The sequence below is a fragment of the Balearica regulorum genome, chromosome 1 (genome assembly GCF_011004875.1).
Source record: "Balearica regulorum gibbericeps isolate bBalReg1 chromosome 1, bBalReg1.pri, whole genome shotgun sequence".
NCBI lineage: Eukaryota > Metazoa > Chordata > Aves > Gruiformes > Gruidae > Balearica > Balearica regulorum.
Genome location: NC_046184.1, coordinates 218,473,116 through 218,495,190, shown reverse-complemented (window position 1 = coordinate 218,495,190; position 22,075 = coordinate 218,473,116). Strand labels below are relative to the sequence as shown.

Below are 22,075 nucleotides of genomic sequence, written 5' to 3'. Positions count from 1 at the left end.
GGGGCAGCAGCTCACGCTGGCGAGGGAGCAGCTTCACGGGATGCTCGGTGGTTCCCAAAGGCAGCCTGCGCACACGTCCGCGAGACACAGCGAGCTAATGCATTTTCCAAAGTGGAAAAAATAGGTTACTTAAAAATAGGTCCATAATCCAAACAAACAAGCATCCTGATACTATTTCATAAAGATAAAACAAGCAAGCCTAGACAATTCAAGTAGAAAAACACGTACAGTTATCTTAATGACTTCCTTATGTTCCTCTGACAACTTTCATATCGATTGCGAGGTGGGTACTTCATCCTGTAACTGCCGGTAAAAACCAGTATTTCAACCAGGCACAGTCATGCATCGCTCCGGTTATCATCCGGCCCCGCAGCAGGGACGGCACCGAAAATCTCACCCCAACGCACAACCGCACCGACCCCACTCTGGCAGCTAAGAGGTAAATAATTATTTTATGTAAGTGAAAGGAATAATTCACCGGTAACTCTTCCGCCCCAGTGCCCGTCACTCAGCTCCGCGCTGGCAGAACACTGGTTTTAAACACACAGGCTCGTGGTTTGAGGCAGAAGCTTCTCAAGACTCACACGTGCTGCAGGAGTAACGGAGCAGCGGCTTAATTAAAGAGTCCATCATCTACGTCTGCCTGAGGACCAGCATCAACTGCTAAAAAATGAACCAGCATTACGGAGGTGCCAGAAAATTAATCACGCAGGACTGCGGGGGCTGATTAAAATGAAGGTAAAGGAACAACTGAAGCCTGCCAGAGAGACCTACTCGGGTCAGATCACGCAAGCAAAGGCAGACGGGTCAGCAAGGCGGCCGTTGCCTACGCACACATAAAACTTCCCTCCAACTCCAGTAACAAACTAAAGCCCTCAGGGCGGGAGGTGGGGAGACAGAAGGCCCCGAAGGCCGTCCTCTGCAACAGGGAGCGAGCGTAAGAGAGGCCAAAAAGCCAAGTTATTAATAGCACTTGACTATGATATAACGAAGGGTGATCAAATCTCCTTTTCCAGCCGCGGACCGGAGGGATTCCCAGCTCGTGCTGCAGACCTTCCCCCAAAGAGCAGCTAGAGACTCCTCTCCCGTTTCCAGCACCGGTACCCACAGCACGGTTCAATGCAGCTGGACCACCCTGGGACGACGTCATTCCAGTGGGAATCCCAGTGCTGCCCAGTAAGAACCACAGCGCCCCAGTCCCCAGCTTGCTCTGCCTGCTTCAGAGTTTATTTCTCCCTAGCTAGCTTTGTTTTTAAAGTAAAGCTAATTAACGAAGTACACAGCTTTTTCAATGCTAATTAGATTGTGCAATTAGGACTTTTCAAAAACAAAACAGCAAGGCTGGTTACATTCAAGCAGCTGAAGGCAGCAAAGGGGTGACCAGGCTCGACACTGAATCTGGGCTTGGAGGACTACAACGGGACAAGTGCCACCGCCGGCTCCTTTTAATCAGCACAGCCTCACCTTGAACAAGCAGGAGAACTTTTAGAAACAGAGGGATAATCTCAAGGACAACTGTTACTTTTCAACAACCTGCTCATACTCCCTCCTTTTAACAGCCAAATCCACGTGGAATTACACCAGGATACCCTTTTACTTCCCTTCCCTCACCAAAAACCAGGCAGACCTTGAAATAAAACTCGCTGCACGATAATGCAGATCCTCCTGCAGCATCCGTCTAAAGCACAGCGTGTGCCGGACAGACATCTGTCCCCTGCCCGGAGGAAAAGGAGGTGAGAGCACTTCGCAAGGAGAGAATTATGTTGGACCAATACTCACCAGGTAGCCCACGAGCCAAACACAAACTGAGCGGGCAAAAGAAAAGCAAACGCCTTGTCTTTCTTACTCCCTTTCAGATGAGGCATGCTTCGTTTCACCACGACCATCAAAGCATCACCATAAGGGATGTCAGGAGGCTTCATCACACATTTAGTGTTTCACAGAACCCCAGACTGGTTTGGGTGGGCAGGGACCTCCCAGTCCATCCAGTGCCACCCCTGCCACGGGCAGGGACACCCTCCACTAGCCCAGGTTGCCCAAAGCCCCATCCAACCTGGCCTTGAACACTGCCAGGGAGCCAGGGGCAGCCACAGCTTCTCTGGGCACCCTGTGCCAGGGCCTCAGCACCCTCACAGGGAAGGATTTCTGCCTCACATCCCATCTCCATCTCCCCTCCTGCAGCTTCAGGCCATTCCCCTTGGCCTGTCACTCCCTGCCCTTGCCAACAGACATTTCCCTCCTGAGTTTCATTCCCTCCTGAGAAGAAAGGACAGACAGGAGGATTGCTGCTTTCAACTTCCCACGTGTGTGCACATGTACGTGTGTTTCCCTGCCTCACCTTAGGAAAGGCACAGTTTGAAGCAGGATATAAAGAAAGTCGGCCATAGTATTTTTTTTTCTTTTTTCCCCTGTAGGAGTTCATTCCAGGACTGCACGTTTAGGGAGGAACCCGAGTTACACCTCCATCCACGCTGTGGGTGGTGGCCCAGCCCTGCACAGCCTGAGCTGCTCTGGGCTGCATGGACAGAAAGACGGGGGTCTGGAAGGTGCAGCCCTGAGAAAAGAGGATTCGGCAATGAAGACCCCGAAAAGGCTCAACAACGGCGTTCAGCCTCTGTTTCCAGGCACCGTGAGCTCCACCAGCAATGCTGCCCGTTTCAAATACTGCCTGGGAGGCACCTGAAGCATGCAGAAAGTTGCTTTTCAAAGTAATAATAAATTATATATTAAAAAAAATATCCACTCTCCAACCCAGCTGAGCATCGCTGCCAGCTCCCGGGCCAAGCCAGGGAACAGGATCCGCAGGCAGGAGCCAGGAGCTCCCCAGCAGCACCGCAGCCCGCCCGCACAGCCAGCCGGCCCCGGGCCCCTTCCACGCGAGGCTGCGCTTTGGTGCCAAAAGACAATTTCTCCAGCCCTGAGAGCGGTGATTCCTCGAGATGAGTTTCATTCCTAAACGAAGTAATGGCTGTGCACTCCACTGAGGTTTCCAGTCAAGAACATTGACTATTTCCTGGCAGCGTTTTCCAAGTACTCTCCAAAACTACTTTTTCTCCCTTCCACGAAGATTTCTTTGCATTGCCCAACCCCAAGCCGCACTCGAGAATTTGCACGTGCGAGTAGCAAGTGTGTATCTAGACAGAATTGATTATGGCTAAAGCAAAAGGCAAAGTAGCAAAATCCTTCTGGTCCTGGAGACAACTGCTCCTTTAAAAAGCATTTCATCGTAAAGCAAGAAAAGCGTTGTTCTCTAACTCCTCCGGGTCCGTGGGAAAGACGAGGTTATGAGTTACTGCAGGGAAGGTGCGTTCCGACACGCCGGGTCGCGTACCTCCTCGAGGCTGCGGTCCTGGGCAGGCTACAGGAGGATTTGGAGGTTTCCAGCACCCTAATACGGGGGATGAAATCCTGCTGGGGTTCTACGAACATCAGAGAGCAGGCAGATCAAAGGTGTCTCAATCAGCTGCTTGTATCTTAACAGCACCAGTTTTACACTGATCTCCTGACTTCAGCTGATAAGGCTTTTTCTAAAAAAGCATCTTACTTGCTGCAGTGGATGAAATCAGAGGCTCTGGCAAAGGAATAGAGGACAAATGTGGATTTTGGCATCACGGTGGCTGACGCAAACTTCAGCACCATGAAATAAATGCACTAACATAATGTTTTGTTAACTAAGCAACTAGTGATGATAATATGTAAATTGGTAGATAAAGAAATAACCATCCCTTTGTGTTCCCACCTGGCAAAGATTACTGCGTCAGGCTTTCAAAAGCCACCACTAAGTCCACGTTCTGCTCATCCATCAAAAGGTTTCACTACAAGTTCAAAGTCCAAAAACGATCACCTTCCAGGCTAGAGGCTTTGTAACACAGGATTCACCTGCAATAAACCCCTGCATCTTCAAACAAGTACAGGAGTTCTCAGCTGCAGTGCTCAGACACAGCATCTGCATCCAGAACTCTATTTTTAACCCCTATCAAATTAATCACTAGTTAGAAGCTTGTGGTTGTAGCCCCCTTCATCACGCTTACTCTGTTAAACATTGACGTTCCTTGGCTTTACGTGTAGCTTAGGCACAAAGTGCTACAGGCAAACGTACTGACTCTGAGGATATGCATTCAGGTTTTCTTTTGATACCATCTTCGTATTTTCATAGTTTGTGTTCTGGTAACACACCACCACCCCCGGCTAGGGTGAGAATGCCGTGTGTTAAACACCAAGAGCAAAGAGACTCCAGAAATCTTGTGATCAAGGAATCAAGAAAGTGAAGCATGAGACTGGCACGGGGAGGGTGAGAAAGGAAGGGAAAGAGCAGCAGTTGCGCCTTGGCATAAGTAAACGCCAAACCCTGCCCTGTACCACCACCGCACCGGGGGGGTCCAGCCCCTCACTGCTCTCCCGGCACACAAGGTTTGTGTCGCCCAGAAAACGAGTCCATCTCGCCACGCTATCCAGAGCCCGTCTTCTAACTGCTGCAGGAAAGAAAGAGAGACAGGGAAAAGCTCACACCGGGATCCCTGCTCTAAGCGATGCCAGAACGGGGACCCAAACGAGACCCCAGGCCTCCTCCAGCACCGGCAGAGTGCGGCAGGTACGGCCCCGCACCCCTGCGGATGGAAGATCGCAGAAAGCAATCTCAGTGTAAGATGAAAAAAAGCCTCAGGGGAGTGCAGGCTTGTGCTAATTCCATCTTACTGTACGGAGATGGGCAGGTATGAACCTAGCAAAGCAGATCGCTGTGCATGGAAAGCATCCCCATCAAGGGAACCAGGAACGAATCCCAGACACCAAAAGCATCCTTGCATCGCCTACAAACACCCCTGAAGCCCAGCCTGGAGGTCCCCAGCATAATGACATCTCACTGTCCCACCCACACTGGTCTGCACAGAAGGCAATCAAGTAAAAAATTAAGAGCAGCAACCTCATTGGTACCAGCAGTTCATGTGATTTAATGAAAAACATTCCTTCAAGCAAGCTTGCTATTTTTCTTGAGATAAAATTTTAAAACTTTTGACCAAAACGTTTGATGGTGCACATAAAACTTTTGCGAAGTATTTGACATAACCCCAGACGATGTTCTGATAAGGACTACTGCCAACAGAAAAATGAACAAAACCTGCATTAAAAAGGTTAGACTCTGGCAACCGACAGATTACAGCAAGGAACTGCAAAAAGAAAAGAAAACCTGACCACCTTAAAGTAATATTTGTAATAATGCCCACCAGGAGCCTCTCTTGCCCTTTTAGAGGGGGGGTACGAAAGATCCCGGGGCTGGAAGCTACGGCTAGACAAATTTGTGCTAAAAATAACCGCCAGCGGGTGAAAACAATAACGGCAGGGTGACTGTCAGCACATCCGCCTTCTTCATGACACCGTATTTTTCTGAAACATGTGCTCTAGCGCAAAAATCGGCTGCTGGGAGATTCAGGGGGTTGAGCACCTTTTGGGGTCTGCACTACTCAGGGGCTCGGCTGCCGACGGCTGTCCTTCTCGGCTCCAAAACACGCACCACCTCTGTCCCTATGGCTTGCGAAATGGCTCCTGCGCCTGTGAGTGTAACCGAACTTACATCTGATATGGGCAGGAAAAGATTAAAGATTAGGGACTCACTAGAAACACTTGCCTTCGAACAAGTCAAAGCCAGGAGAAAATCTGATTTTCCCTGGAGTTCAGTCACCAACTCTAATTTTCCTCCATGGATAAAACTACCCATTTCAAACTCTGATTTAAAAAAAAAAAAAAAAAAATCTATTTTAGGAATCAGAAACATGTAGTAATACTCAATAAAGCATGCCAATGCATCCCTTGAGTTTGCACAGCGATCTAAGCAGCTGAGTCTAACAATCAAGCACTGCTAAAGTGAAACTCACACTTTCTGCTCTCTACAAATATTTCCCTGCATCTTCTGAAAAATTTCACTGTTCCAGGGAGAAGTGACCGGTGCTGTCAATTTTTTTATCCTTCAAATTATGCCATGGGCAGGGGAGAACCCTTTTGCTTTCAGAAATCCATCAGAAACAAACCCTTTCACTTTCAAAAAATCCATCACTCATTCACCTCTGCTTCACGGTAGGAGCCTGTGCTACAGCAGACGTGTGTGCAGCCGACACAACCCTCACGTTCTGCTTCCTGGGAACCCATAAGGAAAATTGTCGTGTGCTATCTGAGGATATTCACTGCACCAAACAGCAAACAACAGCTCTAAAAGCTAAATAGCAAATGGCCAAGTGATCTCAGAGGACGCATTAACTTTAAGCTGCATTAGCAGAGTGCAACGAGCACCGCCGAACTTCCCGGCTACCCCAGCAAGGGACGCGGTGCAGCGACGCTGTGCGTTACCCGCACCCGGAGCGAACAAATCCCCTATTGACCCCATTCATTTTGGGTTTCAACCTGTAACCAGCTATTCCCTTGCGAGGTGCCACGTGCTGCTCTGCAGGTTTTTAAACCCAGAAGTAACTAGAACATTCCAGTTGTGAAAGCCCAAGAGTAACAAAAAGTACCTCTTCTGCAGGAAAAGCCCACCTGTAGGTGGTTTTATTAGGGAGACCAGGTGTCTGGACTGCTTCCTGCCTGCCCTGCTTCTGCTCAGAGCAAAGAGCAAGTCAGCAGCTGAATCACCAGGGCTGCCACACTTCTGCAGGGCCTCCAAAAATAACTCATCTGGAAATTCCTTGGAGGCATAAACCTTGCTTCATCAGGACTGCAGAGATCCAGTTTCCTTAATGGAGCAGACTGGATGGGAACTGGCCTAAGGATTTAGGATCGCGTATAAAAAGAAACTTCTTACAGAACAGCTAGCATGCGGGCAGGATTAAGGGAGGGGAAGAAAAAAAAAAGTCACATAAATCCTCACGTCGCTGAGATGAAACAATCTGCCTGCCCAGGAATCAGACACCGAGTTCCCGATCGTTCGCCTGATAGCGCGGTTCCAGGGACTTGCCCTGTTCCCACCAAGCAGCCCCGTACACAAAGTGAAATGCCGCCTTAGCAACGCCGCTGCGGCAGCTCCCATCCGTAGGAACGCGAAGGCCCACACCTGCCCCTTCCACCCTCAGCAGAACCCCGCCGTGGGCTCCGGGCCCCCGCTCGCACATCACCCCCCAACTGCCCTGCACCCAGGCAGCACCACGCACGGCACCTCCCCGCCACAAGCGGGGCTCGGCGGGGCTCACCGCCTTCTCCGCTGCCCTGAACCGGTGCGTTATCCCTCGGGGAAGCCTGCACCGGGCAGGACCCTCCGGAGCGGGTCCAGGCTGCGGGTGATGGCGATGGAGGCGCAGAGCCACCCAGATGCTGACAGCTCTGCTCGCTGCCCAGCGGACAGTCGTGCTCAGACGGGCCGGCCCGCAGCGCTTCGGCTTCGGTGGGAGTTTTCCCTTCAGAAACCCTTTGAATTCTTCACCTGCAACGCTCACAGGACACAGCTCCCTGGGTCGCTTTGTTAGCACGCCAGAAACTCGGCGCTGCTGCAAGGAAAAGGCGCGGAGCTGAGGATTTCTGTTTCACCGCCGGCAATTAAAAGCCCGTTTTATCGAGCAGGCTCCCAGCTCTGACCTCGGGGACCGTCACAAGGACGCCCAGCAGACACCACTGCCCACGCCGGCTTCACGGATCCCCGGCCCTCCGCCGAGGCTGGCTCCGGCAGCAGCCTGCCACCAAAGCCTGGGCTCCCGGGGGGGGCGGGGGGATCCCCCCCGAGTCCGGAGGGGCTTGGGCTTCTTGCTTTTTTTTTTTTTTACTGGGTTGTTGGCTCGTGGAAATAAGGAGGAAAACAGAGTAGCCGGCTGTTGGGTCCGTGCTGCCTCCCCCCCCACCCCGGGGCCGGAGAAGCTCCCGGCCGGGCAGCGGCGGCACCAGCCCCGGGACCCCCCAGCCCTGCCCGCCCGGGACCGTCCGTAACGACACTGGCGTTTTCTGAACACACACCGAGCCCCGATCCAAAACTCACTGCAAACCGCTCTCATTAGCAAATAGCTGGAGCCCAGTGCAAAAATAAACACGGATTATTTTTGGTCCTTCGACCCTTGTCCTGAGCGCTGTGGGTTCCCAGCCAGGGCCGGGACGCGGCCAGCAGCACCAGCAGCTCCTCTTCTCTCCGGAGCAGCAGCCTCCGAACGGAGCCGCGGCCGGTCGGCACTGCACTACCCGGCCCGCACCGAGGCCTCCGGTCCCGGTGGCTTCGGGCAGGTTCCTCCGCCAAGGGAACGGGGGGGAGGGAACCGCGGCCGGCCCCGGGGCACAACACGCCGCTGGCCCGGATCCACCGGGAGACGAACCGAACGATCCCCGCAGCTCCGACGGAGCCGGGAGGTTTGGGGCCGCGGGTAAACGGGGCCGGGGCCGCCGGGAAGGCCGCTCTCACCTGCGATGGCGGTCTCGTCCAGGTGGGAGCCGGGGGAGCGCTCCCCCCGGCCCTGCTGCAGGAGGAAGCCGCACAGGACCCACACGGCCACTCCCGACCGTAAATCCATTTCCGCGTCTGCCTCGCCGCTTCCCCCGCCGCTGTCAGCTCCTCCTCGGCATCGGCCCCCGGCGCTGGGCCCGGCCGCTCACCTCGGCTCGGCTCGGCTCCGCCGCAGCGGGCTGGGCGCTCCGGAGCAGCGCGGGCTGCGACCGCCACCAGCTGAGGGACCGTGGGTTATTTTCCGGTACTGCCGCCCGGCCCGGCTTCCCGCTGCCCTCGGCCCCCGCCCGCCCCCGGAAACGGCCCCGGGGTCTGCCCCCGGCCCGCCCCGCAGCAGTGGTCTCTCCCGGGGGAGCCTTCTCCCCCCCCTCCGCAGCAGTGGTCTCTCCCGGGAGAGCCCTGCCCCCCCTTCTCCTCAGCAGTGGTCTCTACCGGGACAACCCTGCCCCCCCTCTCCTCAGCAGTGGTCTCTACCGGGACAACCCTGCCGCCTCCCCCCCCCCCCCATAACCTCTCCCCGGTCCGCTCCTTCCCCCACCTTCCTCCTCAGCAGCGGTCTCTCCCGGGACACCCCCCCCCCCCCGCGCCGCGGTCTCTCCCGGGACAGCCCCGCACCCCCCCGCAGCGGTGGTCTCTTCCAGGCACCCGCGTCCCGCTGCGCACCGGGCCCTGACGCCGCCGACGCCGCACGGTTCGGTGACAGGGGGCGGAGCCAAACGTCGCCGTGCGAGACCCTCCGCGGGGCGGGGCCGCCCCCCGCCACCGCCCGGCCAATCAGGAGCGGGTCCATGGCCACGCCCCCTTCGCCCCCCCGCCTCTGGGCTCCGCCGCGCCCGCCGCTGAGCCACAGCGACCTCTGGCGGACGCGGGGGGGGGATGCTCAGGCTGGGCGCGGGCCGCTGGCGCGGCGCGGAAGCTAAGCAGGGGCGGCCGGGTGTGACGCCTGGATGGGTGACCTCACCGGAGACCGCCTGCCTCCAGCCCCGGGGAAGGTTCGTCAGAGCACCCCAGCTTGTCAGAGTATGCTGGCTCGTCAGAGCACCCCAACACATCAGAGCACCCCAGCTCGTCAGAGCACCCCGACACATCAGAGCATCCCGGCTCATCAGAGCACCCTGGCTTGTCAGGACAGAGCCATTTGGACACTGAAGCACACAGTTGCTCACGGCCGGGCCCAGGCTGCCATGCTTCGGCACCCCCCGAGACCTGCAGCACCCCACCGGGGCCACACGCTCCTGGCGGCATCGCTGCTCACTGGCGCTGGACAGGCACCATCAGCGTCATTGGGGCACACGGCCGCCAGCGCCCGGAGCCCGCCAGCCCGCGGCAGGGGACGGGGAGGTCAGGGGCCAAGGTTTCACGTGTCCTCTTCCTTGGGCACCGGGGCCAAAAGCAAAGCTCCCTGCAGGGATCGGATCCGGCCCCAGAATAGCTCCACGGCCGCCGGCCCGGAAGCAAAACCCCTTCCCGCTCCAGCCCCGCTGCCCCTGGAGGCATCACCCTTGGCCCCTGGAGCCTGTCAGCCGGGCAGTGCCCCGCACCACCGCCCCGGGGACGCAGGACAGGGGGTTGCCCGGGGGGTACCAGGCTGCCCCGAGCCGCAGGCAGCTGCCAGACTGATTTCCAGGCAGAGGGTTCCTGGTCGGGTCCCAGCCCCGCTCCTCCACGCTGGCCTGGGGGAAGGTCCCGTGCCTGCAGAGCCCCCGTGGCTCCAGCACACCCCGGGATGAGGATGGGGCCAAGGCCCGCTCGCTCCCCAAAGAACAGCCTGGCCCCCACGAGACCCCCCTGCCCCAGGGCGGGTAGCCAGGGACCCTCACGGACTTTGGGTGCTGCCAGGCTGCTGGGGGAACCTGTCCCTTGTGGGGACCCCCAGCTTGGGGGACTTGGCCCTTGCAAGGACCCTTGTGGCACCCAGCGCTCCTCTGGCCCTGACCCAGCGGGATGAGGCCATGCTGGGGGGGGGTCTGCCCCTGCAGCAGCCCTGGGACCCTGCTGTTCCCCCTTGGGGTGCAGCGGGGTGGCCCTTGTTCCCCCCCCCCCCCCCCATCCCGACCCCTCCACACCCAGACCCCGACAGCAGCCCTCTGGCAGGGGCTGCCTTCTCCCCTGCCTGCCTTCCCTCTCACGTCCCCAGGGAGCCCAGGATGGCCGGTGCGGGCTCCCCTCCCTCCTCGGCCCCCCATGCAGCCCCCCGCCCCTGAGGTAAGGTTTCCCCAGAGCAACCGGCCCCCTGGGCTGGCAGTCGCCTACCCCAGCCTGTCCCTGGCCCCATCCCTGCCACCCAGGACCCCTCGGCACCTCTTGCACCCGGGGGCAGCCGTGGGGCAGAGCGGGTGGGTGCCAGCGCGGGGGCCAGGCAGGCCAGGGAAGGGCAAGGCCTCTGCTCCCAGCGCGGCCCCGGGGGGCTCCAGGTCCCTGTTCTGCGGTGGCCCTGGGGGAGGACAACACAGCTCCAGCACCAGGAGCCGGACCCCCGCCTGGGGTGGCGCGTCCTGGGGGCTGCGGGGCTCCAGGGGGCTGCGGGGCTCGGGGTGCTGCCCCGAACCTGCCGCAGCCTCTGTCGGGCCCCGGCCCCACAGCCTGGCGCTGGAGACTGGGGGGCTCCTGCACCCCCAGCCCGGCCCTCACACCCCCAAACCCGGGGTCCCGCACCCCCAGCCCGGCCCCGCAGCCCCCGCTCCCCGTCCCGTCCCTCCTCCGGGCGGCAGCCGGACCCCGCTCCGGGTGGGGCGGCCCCCGGGGGAACGGGGGGCCGGGGCCGGGCTGGGGGCGATGCCGAGGGGCGCAGAGGGGCTGCAGCCGCCCCGGGGACCCCCCCGCCGACCCCGGTGCCCGTCCCGAGGGAAGGCCCCCAGCCCCCCGGCCCGGCCGAGGAAGGAAGCGGCGGGGCGGGCGGGGGCCGGGCGCGGCGGGGGGAAGTTTCTTCGCAGGTCCGCCCGGGGCGGCGGGAGGAGGCGGCCGCAGACTTCCTCCTCCTCCTCCTCCTCCTCCTCCTGCCGCCGCCGCCGCCGCTGCTGCTGCTGCTGCTGCTGCTGCTGCTCCAGCCCCGCGTCCGCCGCCGCCGCGCCATGCCCCGGGGTGAGTGCGGGGCCGGGGGGCCGCGCCGGGGGTCTCCGCCGGGCGGGGGCTGGGTCCCGCTGCCGGGACAGGGACATCCAGTGGGACCCGGAGAGGGACGGGGGGGATCCCGCTGCCGGGGGTCCTGGCCGGGACCGGGTCCGGGTTGGGGTCTGAGTCGGGGCGGCGGGAGGAGCCGCCCGCCGGGGCCAGGGCAGAGGCGCCGGTACCGGGACCCGCCCGGAGCGGGGCGGGGGCTACCGGGGGTCCGCGGATAACGGGACTACCGGCGGGTCCGGGGTGCCGGAGGCGCTGGCCCGAGTCGCCCAGCAGAGCGGCCCCGGGAGCGGAGCTCTGGGCGGGAGCGGGACCGGCAGCTGCCGGGACAGAGCGGGGACAGAACCGGCCCGGCCGTTTCCGAGGGGCCGCTGCCCCCACTGCCCCTGCCCCCACTGCAACTGCCCCCACTGCAACTGCCCCCACTGCCCCCACTGCCCCCACTGCAACTGCCCCCACTGCCCCCACTGCAACTGCCCCCGCTGCCACTGCCCCCACTGCCCCCACTGCAACTGCCCCCACTGCCCCCACTGCCCCCACTGCAACTGCCCCCACTGCCCCCACTGCCCTGGCACCGCACTGAGCCTGCACCGGGCGCTGCCCCCCCCACCGTGGAGCGGTCTCACTGCATGAGCTGCAGGGCACTGCACAGTGTGCCCGCCGTGCCTGGTGCTGCATGGGCTGCACTACGCGCCACGGGGCATTGCACTGCTCGCTGCACTGCACCCTGTGCCCACTGCACTGCCCGCTGCGCACCACGCACCCCACTGCAATACCCAGCGCCTGCCCTGCGGGGTTCTGCACCGCACACTGCACCCGCTGAAAGGTACAGCACCGCACACTGCGGGGCACTGCACACACGGCACCGCGCATCATTGCAGACACACACACATTGCCATGCACAGCACTGCACGCACCTTGCAACACGCTCATTACAACACACGTTGCACACCACATACACGCTGCAACACTAATTGCAACACTGCACGCACTGCAACACGCACGTCACTCGCACACACTCTCGCACAGTGCAACACGCTGCAACAGAGGTGCTGCAACACGTGTTCAGCAGACACGACGTAGACACCACGGTGCACGCTGCAGCCCTGGCACTGCCGTGCCCATCGCACACCGCAGCGCACGCGGCAGCGCTCACGCTGCCGTGCACTCCCACACTGCAGTGTGCTGGGAGGTGTGGGGGTGGCACGGTGCAGCAGGGGAGCGGGCAGCTCTGCTGTGTGACGGGGCTGTCCCCCGGGGGGGGGGCTGGCTGTGGCGGACACTTGTTGAAGGGCCACCCCTGACGAGAGATGGTGACTGTGCCGCAGCCCCGTGACTCTACTTTTGTGAAACCCGCCTGGGCCTGGGGTCACCTCGGGAGAGGCTTTGGGGAGCCCTGTCCTCCCCTGCCCTGCCTTCCCTTCCTTCCCTTCCCTTCCCCTCCTGGCGTGGGGCAGCGGGGGATGTGCTGTGCCACTGGGACCAGCTCTCAGTTTGGCTCGCGGTGCCTCTCGGTGCCATCCCACTGCCGGCTCGCTGCAGAGCAGGGGCACCCATGGGTCCCCGAGCGCCTGGGAGAGACGTCCCCCCTGGGAGGGGGCACGGTGTGGCCACGGCTCCGTGGGTGGGTGCGTGGGCTGCTGGGCCCACTCCTCTCTTCTCAGTGGAAGGAGAAGCTGCCAAAGTGCCGGTGGTGGCACGCGGCGATGTTGTCCAGCCCTCGCTGCCGGGGCTGAGCTGCGGTGGGTGTTTTGGCTGGGGTGGGCGGCAGGGCTGGTGCTGGGACCACGGGGCGTGGGTGGCCGGGAAGGGGTGTGTGTATCTGGGAGCACCTGTGGGTGCAGGGGTGTTTCTGGTGATGCCGGGAGGTGCCTGAGGCCAGCACACCTCGTGGCAGCAGTGGTGCCGGTCAGCGGGTGTAGGTGTGGTGTGTGCTCAGGGGTCGGGCATCCCGCGCCCGGGGCTTTGGTTTAACTGTAGAGTCAAGTGGTGACAAACTGGCCCAGTGCTGGTGTGTTTGACACCCTGCGCCTCGGCCGCGCCTCCGCTGTGGGTGTGAGCGATGCCGGGCTGCTTTCTCACCCTGAGGCCAAGCAGCATGGCCTGGCCGGCTCCATCCGTCCATCCATCCATCGTCATCCCTCTGTCCATCCCTCCGTCTGTCCCAGGCAACCGTGTCTGACCGGGAGCAGCCCTGGCCGATGCTGGTCCCACCCCACGCTCGGTCCGGGAGGGGGTTTAGTGCCCAGGGCTGGCCGCGGGTCAGAGGCTGCTCCTGCAGCATCACCCTGGGGGGGTCCGGAGCTCCGGGCCCCCGTGCTGCTGGCTTTGGCAGCACCTCGAGCAGGAGGCCGAGGGCAGGGAGCAGCCACGGCTGTGCCGAGGGGCAGAGCGGGACCCGGCAGCGGAGCTCATGGGCCCGGGAGGGAAATAAAATGAGGAAATTAGTCATGACGAGCTTGCAGCTGGAAAATGAGGAAAATCAAAATCCTTCGACTCAGCATGGAAGTTATTTTAGCTACGACGGCAGAGCCCTGGGGCAGAGCCGGGGGTACCGGTGACAGTGCTCCTTGGGGCACGTCCCGCAGAGCGGGGACCCCGTCTCAGCTGCGCCAGCACCGGGTCCCCGCCACAGCAGTGGCAGAAACCGCTCCCGCGGCATGCCGGGCTGGCGCGCTCGGCCCCACAGGGTCCTTGCTCGGTATTTATAGAATTTATTAGTTTCCTCTTTCTGCCCACTGGGGCGGTGGCAGCACCGGGGGGGGGGGCCACACTGTGCTGCTCCCCATGGAGCAGGAGCGACCCTGGCCGATCCCAGGTGCTGAGCCCCAGCCCCACAGCCCCGGGTCGGTCTGAGCTGCTCCGTCTGTCCAGGGTGGACCCGCGAGCGCGGGCAGTGACGTGCACGCTGCCGCCTCTGCTCCCGCCGGCACCGCGCAGGGTGCCTGGTGCAGGGCGCACGCTGTGGGGTGCACGGCGCACGCTGTGGGGTGCACGGTGTGGGGTACAGCGTGGGCCGCGCACTGTGTGTGATGTGGGGGCTGTTGCGCGCAGCGCGCCGTGCATGGTTTGTGGTGCACGGCGTGGGGTGCAGGGTGCACCGTGTGTGGTGCACGGTACGTGGTGTGGGGCGCAGGGTGCACAGCCCGCGCTGCACGCTTTGGTTTGGTTTGGTTTGGTCAGGTTTGGGTGCTGTGGGGCCGGGGCCAGCCAGGCCGGCAGCGGAAGGGGAGCCCATGGGGGCGGCTGCTCCACTCCCCCGGTGGAAAAACCCAGCGGGGGGATGCCCTGACTGTGAGAGATGGAGAGCGGGTTTTGCTTCCCTTTTCTGCTAAAGAAGAGATGAGTCGCTTTTCCCGTCCCGGGGGGTGGCGATCGGGGGGAGGTCATGGTGCATCACCCGCAGCGCCGCTCGCCCACCTGCGCCCTCTCCCCAGCACCCCAAATCCTGTCCGAGTGCCTCAGGGTGGGGAGGCTGCGCTCACCCAGTGCTGGGCAGGGGCCGGGCCGTCTGGGGGCTGTGGGCTGCGGGACCCTCGGGTGCCCCGGTGTCGGGGTGCTGCGGGGACTGCGAGTGACCTCCAGGCCCTGCTTGGCACTGCAGGGATGCCACCGTGCAGCCCCCAGCCTGGCGCTGGGGGGGTCCTGGCCCCCGTTCGGCACAGCTCCCGCCTCCCCTCCTGTGTCTTGTGGTGGGGGACAGGGAGGGCCGGGGGGCTGGAGCCCGTGTGGCTGTGGGTCAGGGACACTGGTGGTCCCCACACCACCCCTCACCCTCCCCAGGCAGTCGAGGGAGGGTCAGGGCTTTGGCAGGGGCTGTGGGGAGCAGAGCCCCGGGGGCTGCGGCTGCACGGGCTGGTGTGGCAGAGGAGCAGCATGCCCCCCTCCCTGGCACCCAGAACGGGCCGTGGGCCTTTGGCTCATCTGCACCGAGCCCCCTCCTCAGCCAGCAGTTCGCCCAGAGCATGGAGGCAGCACGGCCATGCCTGCGGGTCCCCTTGTCGTGCCACTGGCCCTGGCCCCGCACCCGGCGGTGCCCGTGGTGCCGGCGATGGCGAGAGCAAACACGGTCCTGCGCAAGCACCCGGATCCCGCCACGGCCCCTCCACAGGCAGTGTGTGCACCCACGGTTGCTGCTTGCCAGGGGCAAGCCTCGGGCCACGCTGGGGTGTCACAGCTCCAGGGGCCGTGGGTCATGGAGAGTGGCCCACTGCCTCCTCCGTCACCCCCTTTCCCTGTAGCAGTGATGCTCTCATGGGCACGAGCGTTTCCACTTGCACCCTGTCCCCTTCCTTAGCAGCTCCGCTGACTCGGCCCGGGCCTGTCCGGGGATGGGGATGGGTGCCTGCTGGGTGCCAGCTCACCCCAGGGTGCCCACAGCCCCACGGCCGGTTTGGGGGTGCGGGGTTTGAGCTCGGCGTGACCGGCGTGCCATGTCCCACTGCAGGACTGTCCCGGGGCTGTGGCTGGTGCTCGGGGGCCGCCCCTCTCCCCGAGGGATGGGGAGCTGCAGGCAGGAGCACTGCTTCGTCCCCGTGCCCCGGGAGAGCCGCTCCTCGCACCCCACTTGTGACCGTGGCGGCTTCCCCGCGTCCCCCACCGGGGCTGGCTCCTGCCTATCCGCCGACGTTGTCCTGGGGCTCCAGCGGCTCTTCTGGCCCGTGTCCTTCCCCCGGCTATTCATAGACAGCGATGAGCTCCGGCCACGTCTCCCCCGGCTGCTCTGCCGGCGAGGTGTCCCCGAGACCCCAGTACTCCCTGGGGTGCCCCGGCAGCCTCTCGGGGCAGCAAACTGCCCCCGTGTCCCCCTGACCTGGGACCCCTGTCACTCCCAGCTCAGCTGGGTGACCCTGGCTGGCACCCAGGACCCGCTGCCGCAGCTGGAGGGGGGGGGGATCCCCCGGTGTCACACCGCCAGCCAGCTGGTCCTGCCTGGGGGCAGCGGGGACCCTCCGCTGAGCCCCACCATGTGCCGCAGGATGGCTGCCCAGCATGCAAATAGCTATGGGGACCATGGGGTGCCCGTGGGGACACCGGGGACCTTGGGGTGCTCGTGGGCGCTGGGGACAGCTGGAGCCTGGGGGTGCCAGGGGGCTGCGTGCCTCGTTGAGGGCTCATGGAGCACCCTTGGGTGCAGCGATACCTCGAGGTGGCTCCTGCTCCAGGGTGCTGCCCCTCACCCCCCCCCCAGGACCCCTCCACCTCCCTGCCCTCCCCACCTATGGCATCCTGTACCCCCTTGCACCCCCTGGCTGGGTCCCCCCAGTGACGTCCCTGCAGCCAGCACGCTGCACCCGCCGTTCGCAGCTCCCGCACCCCCGGGTTTGGGTGGTTTTAAACCTGCCGCACGCTTCCCCCCACCCCCCGCTCCTGCTCCCCCCCCTCAGCTGAGCCCTGTGCCGCTCGGTGCACCTCCCGCCCTGCCCTGCGGGGTCCTTGGGGACATGGCCGCTCCCCAGGGCCCACAGAAGGAAGGTTCTGCAAAGAAAACCAAAGGCTGGGGTTTAGAAAGACTTTTTGTTTGTTTGTTTGCTTTTTTCGCAAAGCAAAGCCCAGGTTGGGTTTATTTTGGCCGGGGAGCGGCCGGGTCCGGCCCCCAGCAACCCAGCGCCTGCTGGCATCTGGCCTGGGAAGAGAAGAGAATTTCCATCTAAAACGTGAACAAAAGTGGCTTTCCAGCAAAATTCTTATTTTTGCCATCTCTTCTCATCAGAATCTCATTAGAAAAGGAAAAAAAAAAAATCGCTGCGGCGCTGCCAGCTGCCCCAGAAGGGCCGAGGGAGACTGAGGCAAGTGGGGTGTCTGCGCCCCCCCAAGTCTCGTGGGGGATGGAGAGGGAACGAGGTCCAAACCGGGTCTGATGTGTCCCAACCAGCTCAGCCAGGTCCCCGCCGTGGTGCAATAGGGGGGGTGGCGGCTGTGTCCTGCTCTGGGGGCTGCCCCAGGGTCCCCCCACGCCCCACGAGCCTGGGGCAAAGTGACGGGGTGGCTGCAGCACAGAGGGGCCACGGCACCCCACGGCTCCCGTGGCCCCACTGCGTCTGCATGGTCCCCCCCTACCCCGTGGCTGGGGGTGAGCAGGGCGCCCGGGGCTGGGTGCCGGCACGGGGCCGTTCGGGTGCGATGCAGCGGGGCTGGGGCTGGGTGCTGGGTGGGGCTGTGGGGATGGTGGGCGAGGGGCCGCGGCGGCACCCCACGAGAAATGAGGGTGCGGTGGGCACCGAGGGCAGCTGGTGGCTGGCCTGAGCCGGGCAGCCCCCACAGGCAGGCGGGACCCCGGGGGGGCCGAGGTGCTGGGGTCTCCCCTGCGCCCCCGTGTCCCCTCCCCGGCGCCGTACGGTGACAGTGGGGGGGCAGCTACAGCCCCGGGGAGGGTGCCTGTCCCTGCGCAGCCCTGAAAGCCCGGTCTCCCACCGCACCGATCCTGCTCCCACCACCCCGGCCCCGTGCCGTAGCTCCAAGCCCTGCAGACCCCGGCGGGGGTCCCGCTGCCTGCTGCTGCCCACCCTCCTGCCTGCACCGTTGCTGGGCCCCCCCGGTACGAGGAAACCTTTTGGGCTGCGTTTGCCACCAAAGCAAGGAGAAAATCGAGGCCGACGGCCAGGCGTTTATTTGTGACCCTCCCGGGATCCCGCGCTCTGCGAGCAGCTCCGGCACTGCTGCGGCCTGCTGGCTTCCTGCTGCGGGCAGGCGCTGCCTGCGGCCGGGGCTGCTTGCGATGGCCCCGCTGCTGCCGTCCCGTTCACAGGCTGAAGACCCAGGGATCCCCCCTCCCCCCCACCATGGAAGCACTTTTGCAGTGGGGAAACTGAGGCACGGCACTGCCAAGTGGCCTCGGCGGGGTTCAGGCCGACTCCTGCTCGTCCTGCCCGTACCCGGGGGTGCAGCGGTGCAGGCAGGGAGCCAGGCAGGGCGGGGGTCACGGCACACCCGGCCCCGCCACGGGCAGGAAGCCGGGTGTCAGGGCGGGAAGAGGAAGAGCGACTTCCCCATCCGAGGGGGCAGGGTCCAGGCCGGCAGGGGCTCTGGCGGGGGGCACGGCCCCTTCGCCCTTCCCCAGCCACGCTGCCCCAGCCCCGCGGCTCTGGGGAAGGGTCATGTCCCCCCAGCCCGGGGCTCTGGGCCGATGCAGCATCCCCGGTGCTTCCGCTCCCTCCCTAGCGCTGCGGCACGTGAGCCGCTGCCCCGGCTGAGATAACCCTCCAGCCCCGATAAATCCTGTCCGGCAGCCGCTGCGCCGACGGCTGGACCCAGCCAAGGAAAGGGGCTGCTGGCCCCAGCCTGACCCCACGGCTGGGCACCCTCCCACCCCAGCACCGTGCGGTGTCCCCGTGCCTCGGCTGGGCTCGGCACCGCCCGGCTCCAGCCTGCAGCAGGAAAGGGAGCAGGATGTGGCCCTTAATGGCAATTGCAGAGGGAACCTGAGGAAGGCAAACGGGGAAATGCGCCCGGGCTCAGGGATAAACACAGCTGCCGGAGCGGACGTCAGCCCCGAAGGGCCGTGCCAGCAGCCGCTCTCCGGTCCAGCTCCGGCACCAGACCAGCCTCATGCCCCTTGGCATGTGCAGCACCGGGGCTGGGGTGCACGGCAGCAGCCCGCGCGCTCTCACAGCCCAAATCTGCCCCTGGCTGCAGGTGGCCTCCTGCCCTCCATCCCGTACTGGGCTGGAGGCACGGCATGGCACGGCACAGCACGGCATGGCACGGCACGGCACAGCATCTCACAGCATGGCACGACACAGGGCGCGTGTTACCTGGCTGTCCTGGGAGCACCATCCTGGGGACGATGCGGTCCCCGTGCGTGCCAGCCGTGGTGGTGCACGTGTTTGCCCTGGGTCAGGGGATGCGGTTCCCCGTCGGGGGGTCTCTGGGTTGTTGTGACTGCGGGGGCTGCCGGGGGGATGCGCCTGGCCGGGAAGCTCACCCAGGCTGCGGGATGGAGGGTGAACCGAGTGTGACCTGCCCCTCTGCACCCTCTGGCCTCAGGGGGTCCGAGTGGGGGGACCACGGTGACCCCAGCCCTGGCGCGTCCCCCTCCCCTGACCCTCTCCCCTCCCCGCAGGCTGCTGAAGGGGGACGCGAGGGACGCCGAGCCGTGGGGATGCAGAGCATCAAGTGTGTGGTGGTGGGCGACGGGGCGGTGGGGAAGACCTGCCTGCTCATCTGCTACACCACCAACGCCTTTCCCAAGGAGTACATCCCCACCGTCTTCGACAACTACAGCGCCCAGAACACGGTGGATGGCAGGACTATTAACTTAAACCTGTGGGACACGGCCGGCCAGGAGGAGTACGACCGCCTCCGGACACTTTCCTACCCCCAGACCAACGTCTTCATCATCTGCTTCTCCATCGCCAGCCCGCCCTCCTATGAGAACGTCAAGCACAAGTGGTACCCGGAGGTGTGCCACCACTGTCCCAGCGTGCCCATCCTCCTCGTCGGCACCAAGAAGGATCTGAGAAACAACCCCGAAACCATGAAGCGGCTCAAGGAGCAGAACCAGGCGCCCATCACCACCCAGCAAGGCATCAGCCTCTCCAAGCAGATCCGCGCCGTCAAGTACCTGGAGTGCTCGGCGCTCAACCAGGAGGGCATCAAGGATGTCTTCACCGAGGCGGTGAGGGCTGTGCTCAACCCCGTCCCGGCCAAGCCCAAGAAGCCCTGTGTCCTCTTGTGACAGGGCTGCTGGCGACGAGCGAGAGACGATCCTGCCCCTGCCCTGGCCCCGCCGCCCCCGCAGACACTGCCCGGCACTGCCAGAACCCCCCCGCCCGCCCGGTGCCTCCCTGAGCCTCGCTGCCCCCCCGGGGACAGCGGGACCGGGGCTGCCAGCCCGAAGCCGCCAGCTTTAATAATACAGACCTTGTTTGCACTAACTGGCCGTCCGCCCCGGGGGCAGCGGGGCTCCCCCAGCCCCGCGGGACCCCCACCCCGGCCCTGGCTGTCAGCGTTTGCTTTTGGGTGATGCCTCTCCGGTCCCAGCACAGAGCAACGCTTCCTGAGAAGGGGATGCCTGGGGTGGCCGTCCCCCCCCTCCTGCCCTGAGCACCCCACAGGGACCTGCCACCCCCACCCTGAGCACCCCATGGGGACCCACCAGCCCCAGCCCCTGTGCCAACGGGGGCACGGGGTGAGGTCCTCGGCCCCTCTGTGCCAGCCCTGGCGCTCAGCCGCCTCCAAGCATCCCACTGGCACGGCCACATCCTGCCACGGGGTCCTGGTGGCTGCGCCGGGGATCTCTCGGGTGGGTGCTTGGGGCGAGCCTGGGCCCAGCGCCAGGGAAATCCATCCCCGGTGAGAGCGGAGCCGGCACTACCGGCAGGCTTTGCCGGAGGAGCGTGTTCCCATGCCGGCTAGTGCCGGGGCTCCGCAGGGCAGCAGGACTCGCCTGTAACCAGCCGCTCCCTGAGATGATGCTTCTTAAATAAAGAGAACTGCCCAGGCTCCCGTCTCCTGTGCTCTCCTGCGTGCGCCCACCTTCCCCGGGCACAGGGACACCCCCGCAGCCACCCCAGAGGGACATGGACGGGTGCTCCCACCCCGAGCTGGGCCAGGACCCCTCGCCCTGCCAGGGCTGAGCCGAGGGTGCTCGCAGCAGCGCTGCTGCCTGGGGGGGGGAATCTCTGCCCCGGGGGGCTCCAGCCGGAGAAAGGCCAGGGTGCCCCTGCCATGGCCAGCCCTGACTCCCGGCCACCCCCATGCCCAGCCGGGGCCAGTGCTGAGCTCCCCTGCGGGGGACATTGCAGGAGGTGGCCGTGGGGCCATTGCATGGGGTGGGAATGGGGACATTGCTGGGGATGGGGACATTGCGGGGATGGGCACAGGGGGCTGCGGGGGGGGCCCTCCCTGGGAGTCCCCAGCCACCCCAGCTCGGGCTCTGCCCTGTCCTGCCCCACTCCAGAGCTGCAGGCAGAAGCCAGAGTCCTGGATCCCTGTGCCCGGGGGCTGGGGTGTCCTGGGAGACCCCGGATCCCGCAGCCGAGACTGACGATGGCGGCAGTGAGGGACCGGCAGCAGCCCTGGCTGCTTGGCCGCACTCGCCGCCCCCTCGCCAGCCCCCGCGGGCTGCCGGCACGTGCTGGCCGGCGGCCGGATCTGGCGAGGCCTGGCAGGGCCCCCGCTGCCGCACACACGGGCCCCTTGTCTGGCCCCGGGGCCTTCCTGCAGGAAGGGCAGAGACCCGGCACCCGCCACAAGCCGCCTTTGTTCCCTGCTGCCATTTCCCGGCCGGAGCCAGGGGCTGGCGTGGGCGATGGTGCCGCGAGGCAGGGTGGCTCTGGCTGCGTCCTGTCCCTGTCCCCCTCCCACGGCCGTGCCTTGCCGCAGCCTCCCAGGGCCCAGCGCAAAGCGTGGCCCCCCTGGACCCCCAGCCTGGGAGCCCGTGATGCTGGGGCATGGCCCTGGCTCGTCGCCGGTGGGCTCGCAGGTCCCGGCTGCACCGAATCCTGCTCCCTCCACGGGGGATCCCCACGGCTGTGTCCTGCTCCCACCGCACGGTCCTGTGAGGTTGTATCCGGCTCCCGCTGCGGCAGCAGGATCCAACCTTCATCC

General features: G+C 63.8%; 2 protein-coding genes across 6 annotated transcripts in view; one reads left to right on the top strand and one right to left on the bottom strand.

Moving 5' to 3' along the window:
- The window catches only part of STIM1 (stromal interaction molecule 1), a 98,516-nt gene extending 89,413 nt beyond the window's left edge, over positions 1-9,103 (bottom strand). For 2 of the 5 annotated variants that reach the window (XM_075742740.1, XM_075742741.1), the window contains exon 1: positions 8,366-8,626. In XM_075742740.1, coding sequence (XP_075598855.1) covers positions 8,366-8,474 — 109 coding nt within the window. In that variant the 5' untranslated portion in view covers positions 8,475-8,626. The other 3 variants (XM_075742739.1, XM_075742736.1, XM_075742737.1) reach the window with 3 other exon arrangements.
- Positions 9,104-11,146: 2,043 nt separating this feature from the next.
- On the top strand, positions 11,147-20,968 carry RHOG (ras homolog family member G). The gene is made up of 2 exons (XM_075742708.1): positions 11,147-11,488; positions 19,587-20,968. The coding sequence occupies exons 1-2, from the start codon at positions 11,183-11,185 to the stop codon at positions 20,199-20,201; spliced, it is 921 nt and encodes a 306-aa protein (XP_075598823.1). The 5' UTR covers positions 11,147-11,182; the 3' UTR covers positions 20,202-20,968.
- Positions 20,969-22,075: the final 1,107 nt, after the last annotated feature.

Excerpts from the sequence above, each read along its gene's own strand:
- RHOG (XM_075742708.1), top strand. The coding sequence starts at position 11,183 with ATGCCGAGGGGCGCAGAGGGGCTGCAGCCGCCCCGGGGACCCCCCCGC. Across the intron at positions 11,489-19,586 it reads CCGCCGCGCCATGCCCCGGG|GCTGCTGAAGGGGGACGCGA; the intron begins GTGAGTGCGGGG and ends CCCTCCCCGCAG.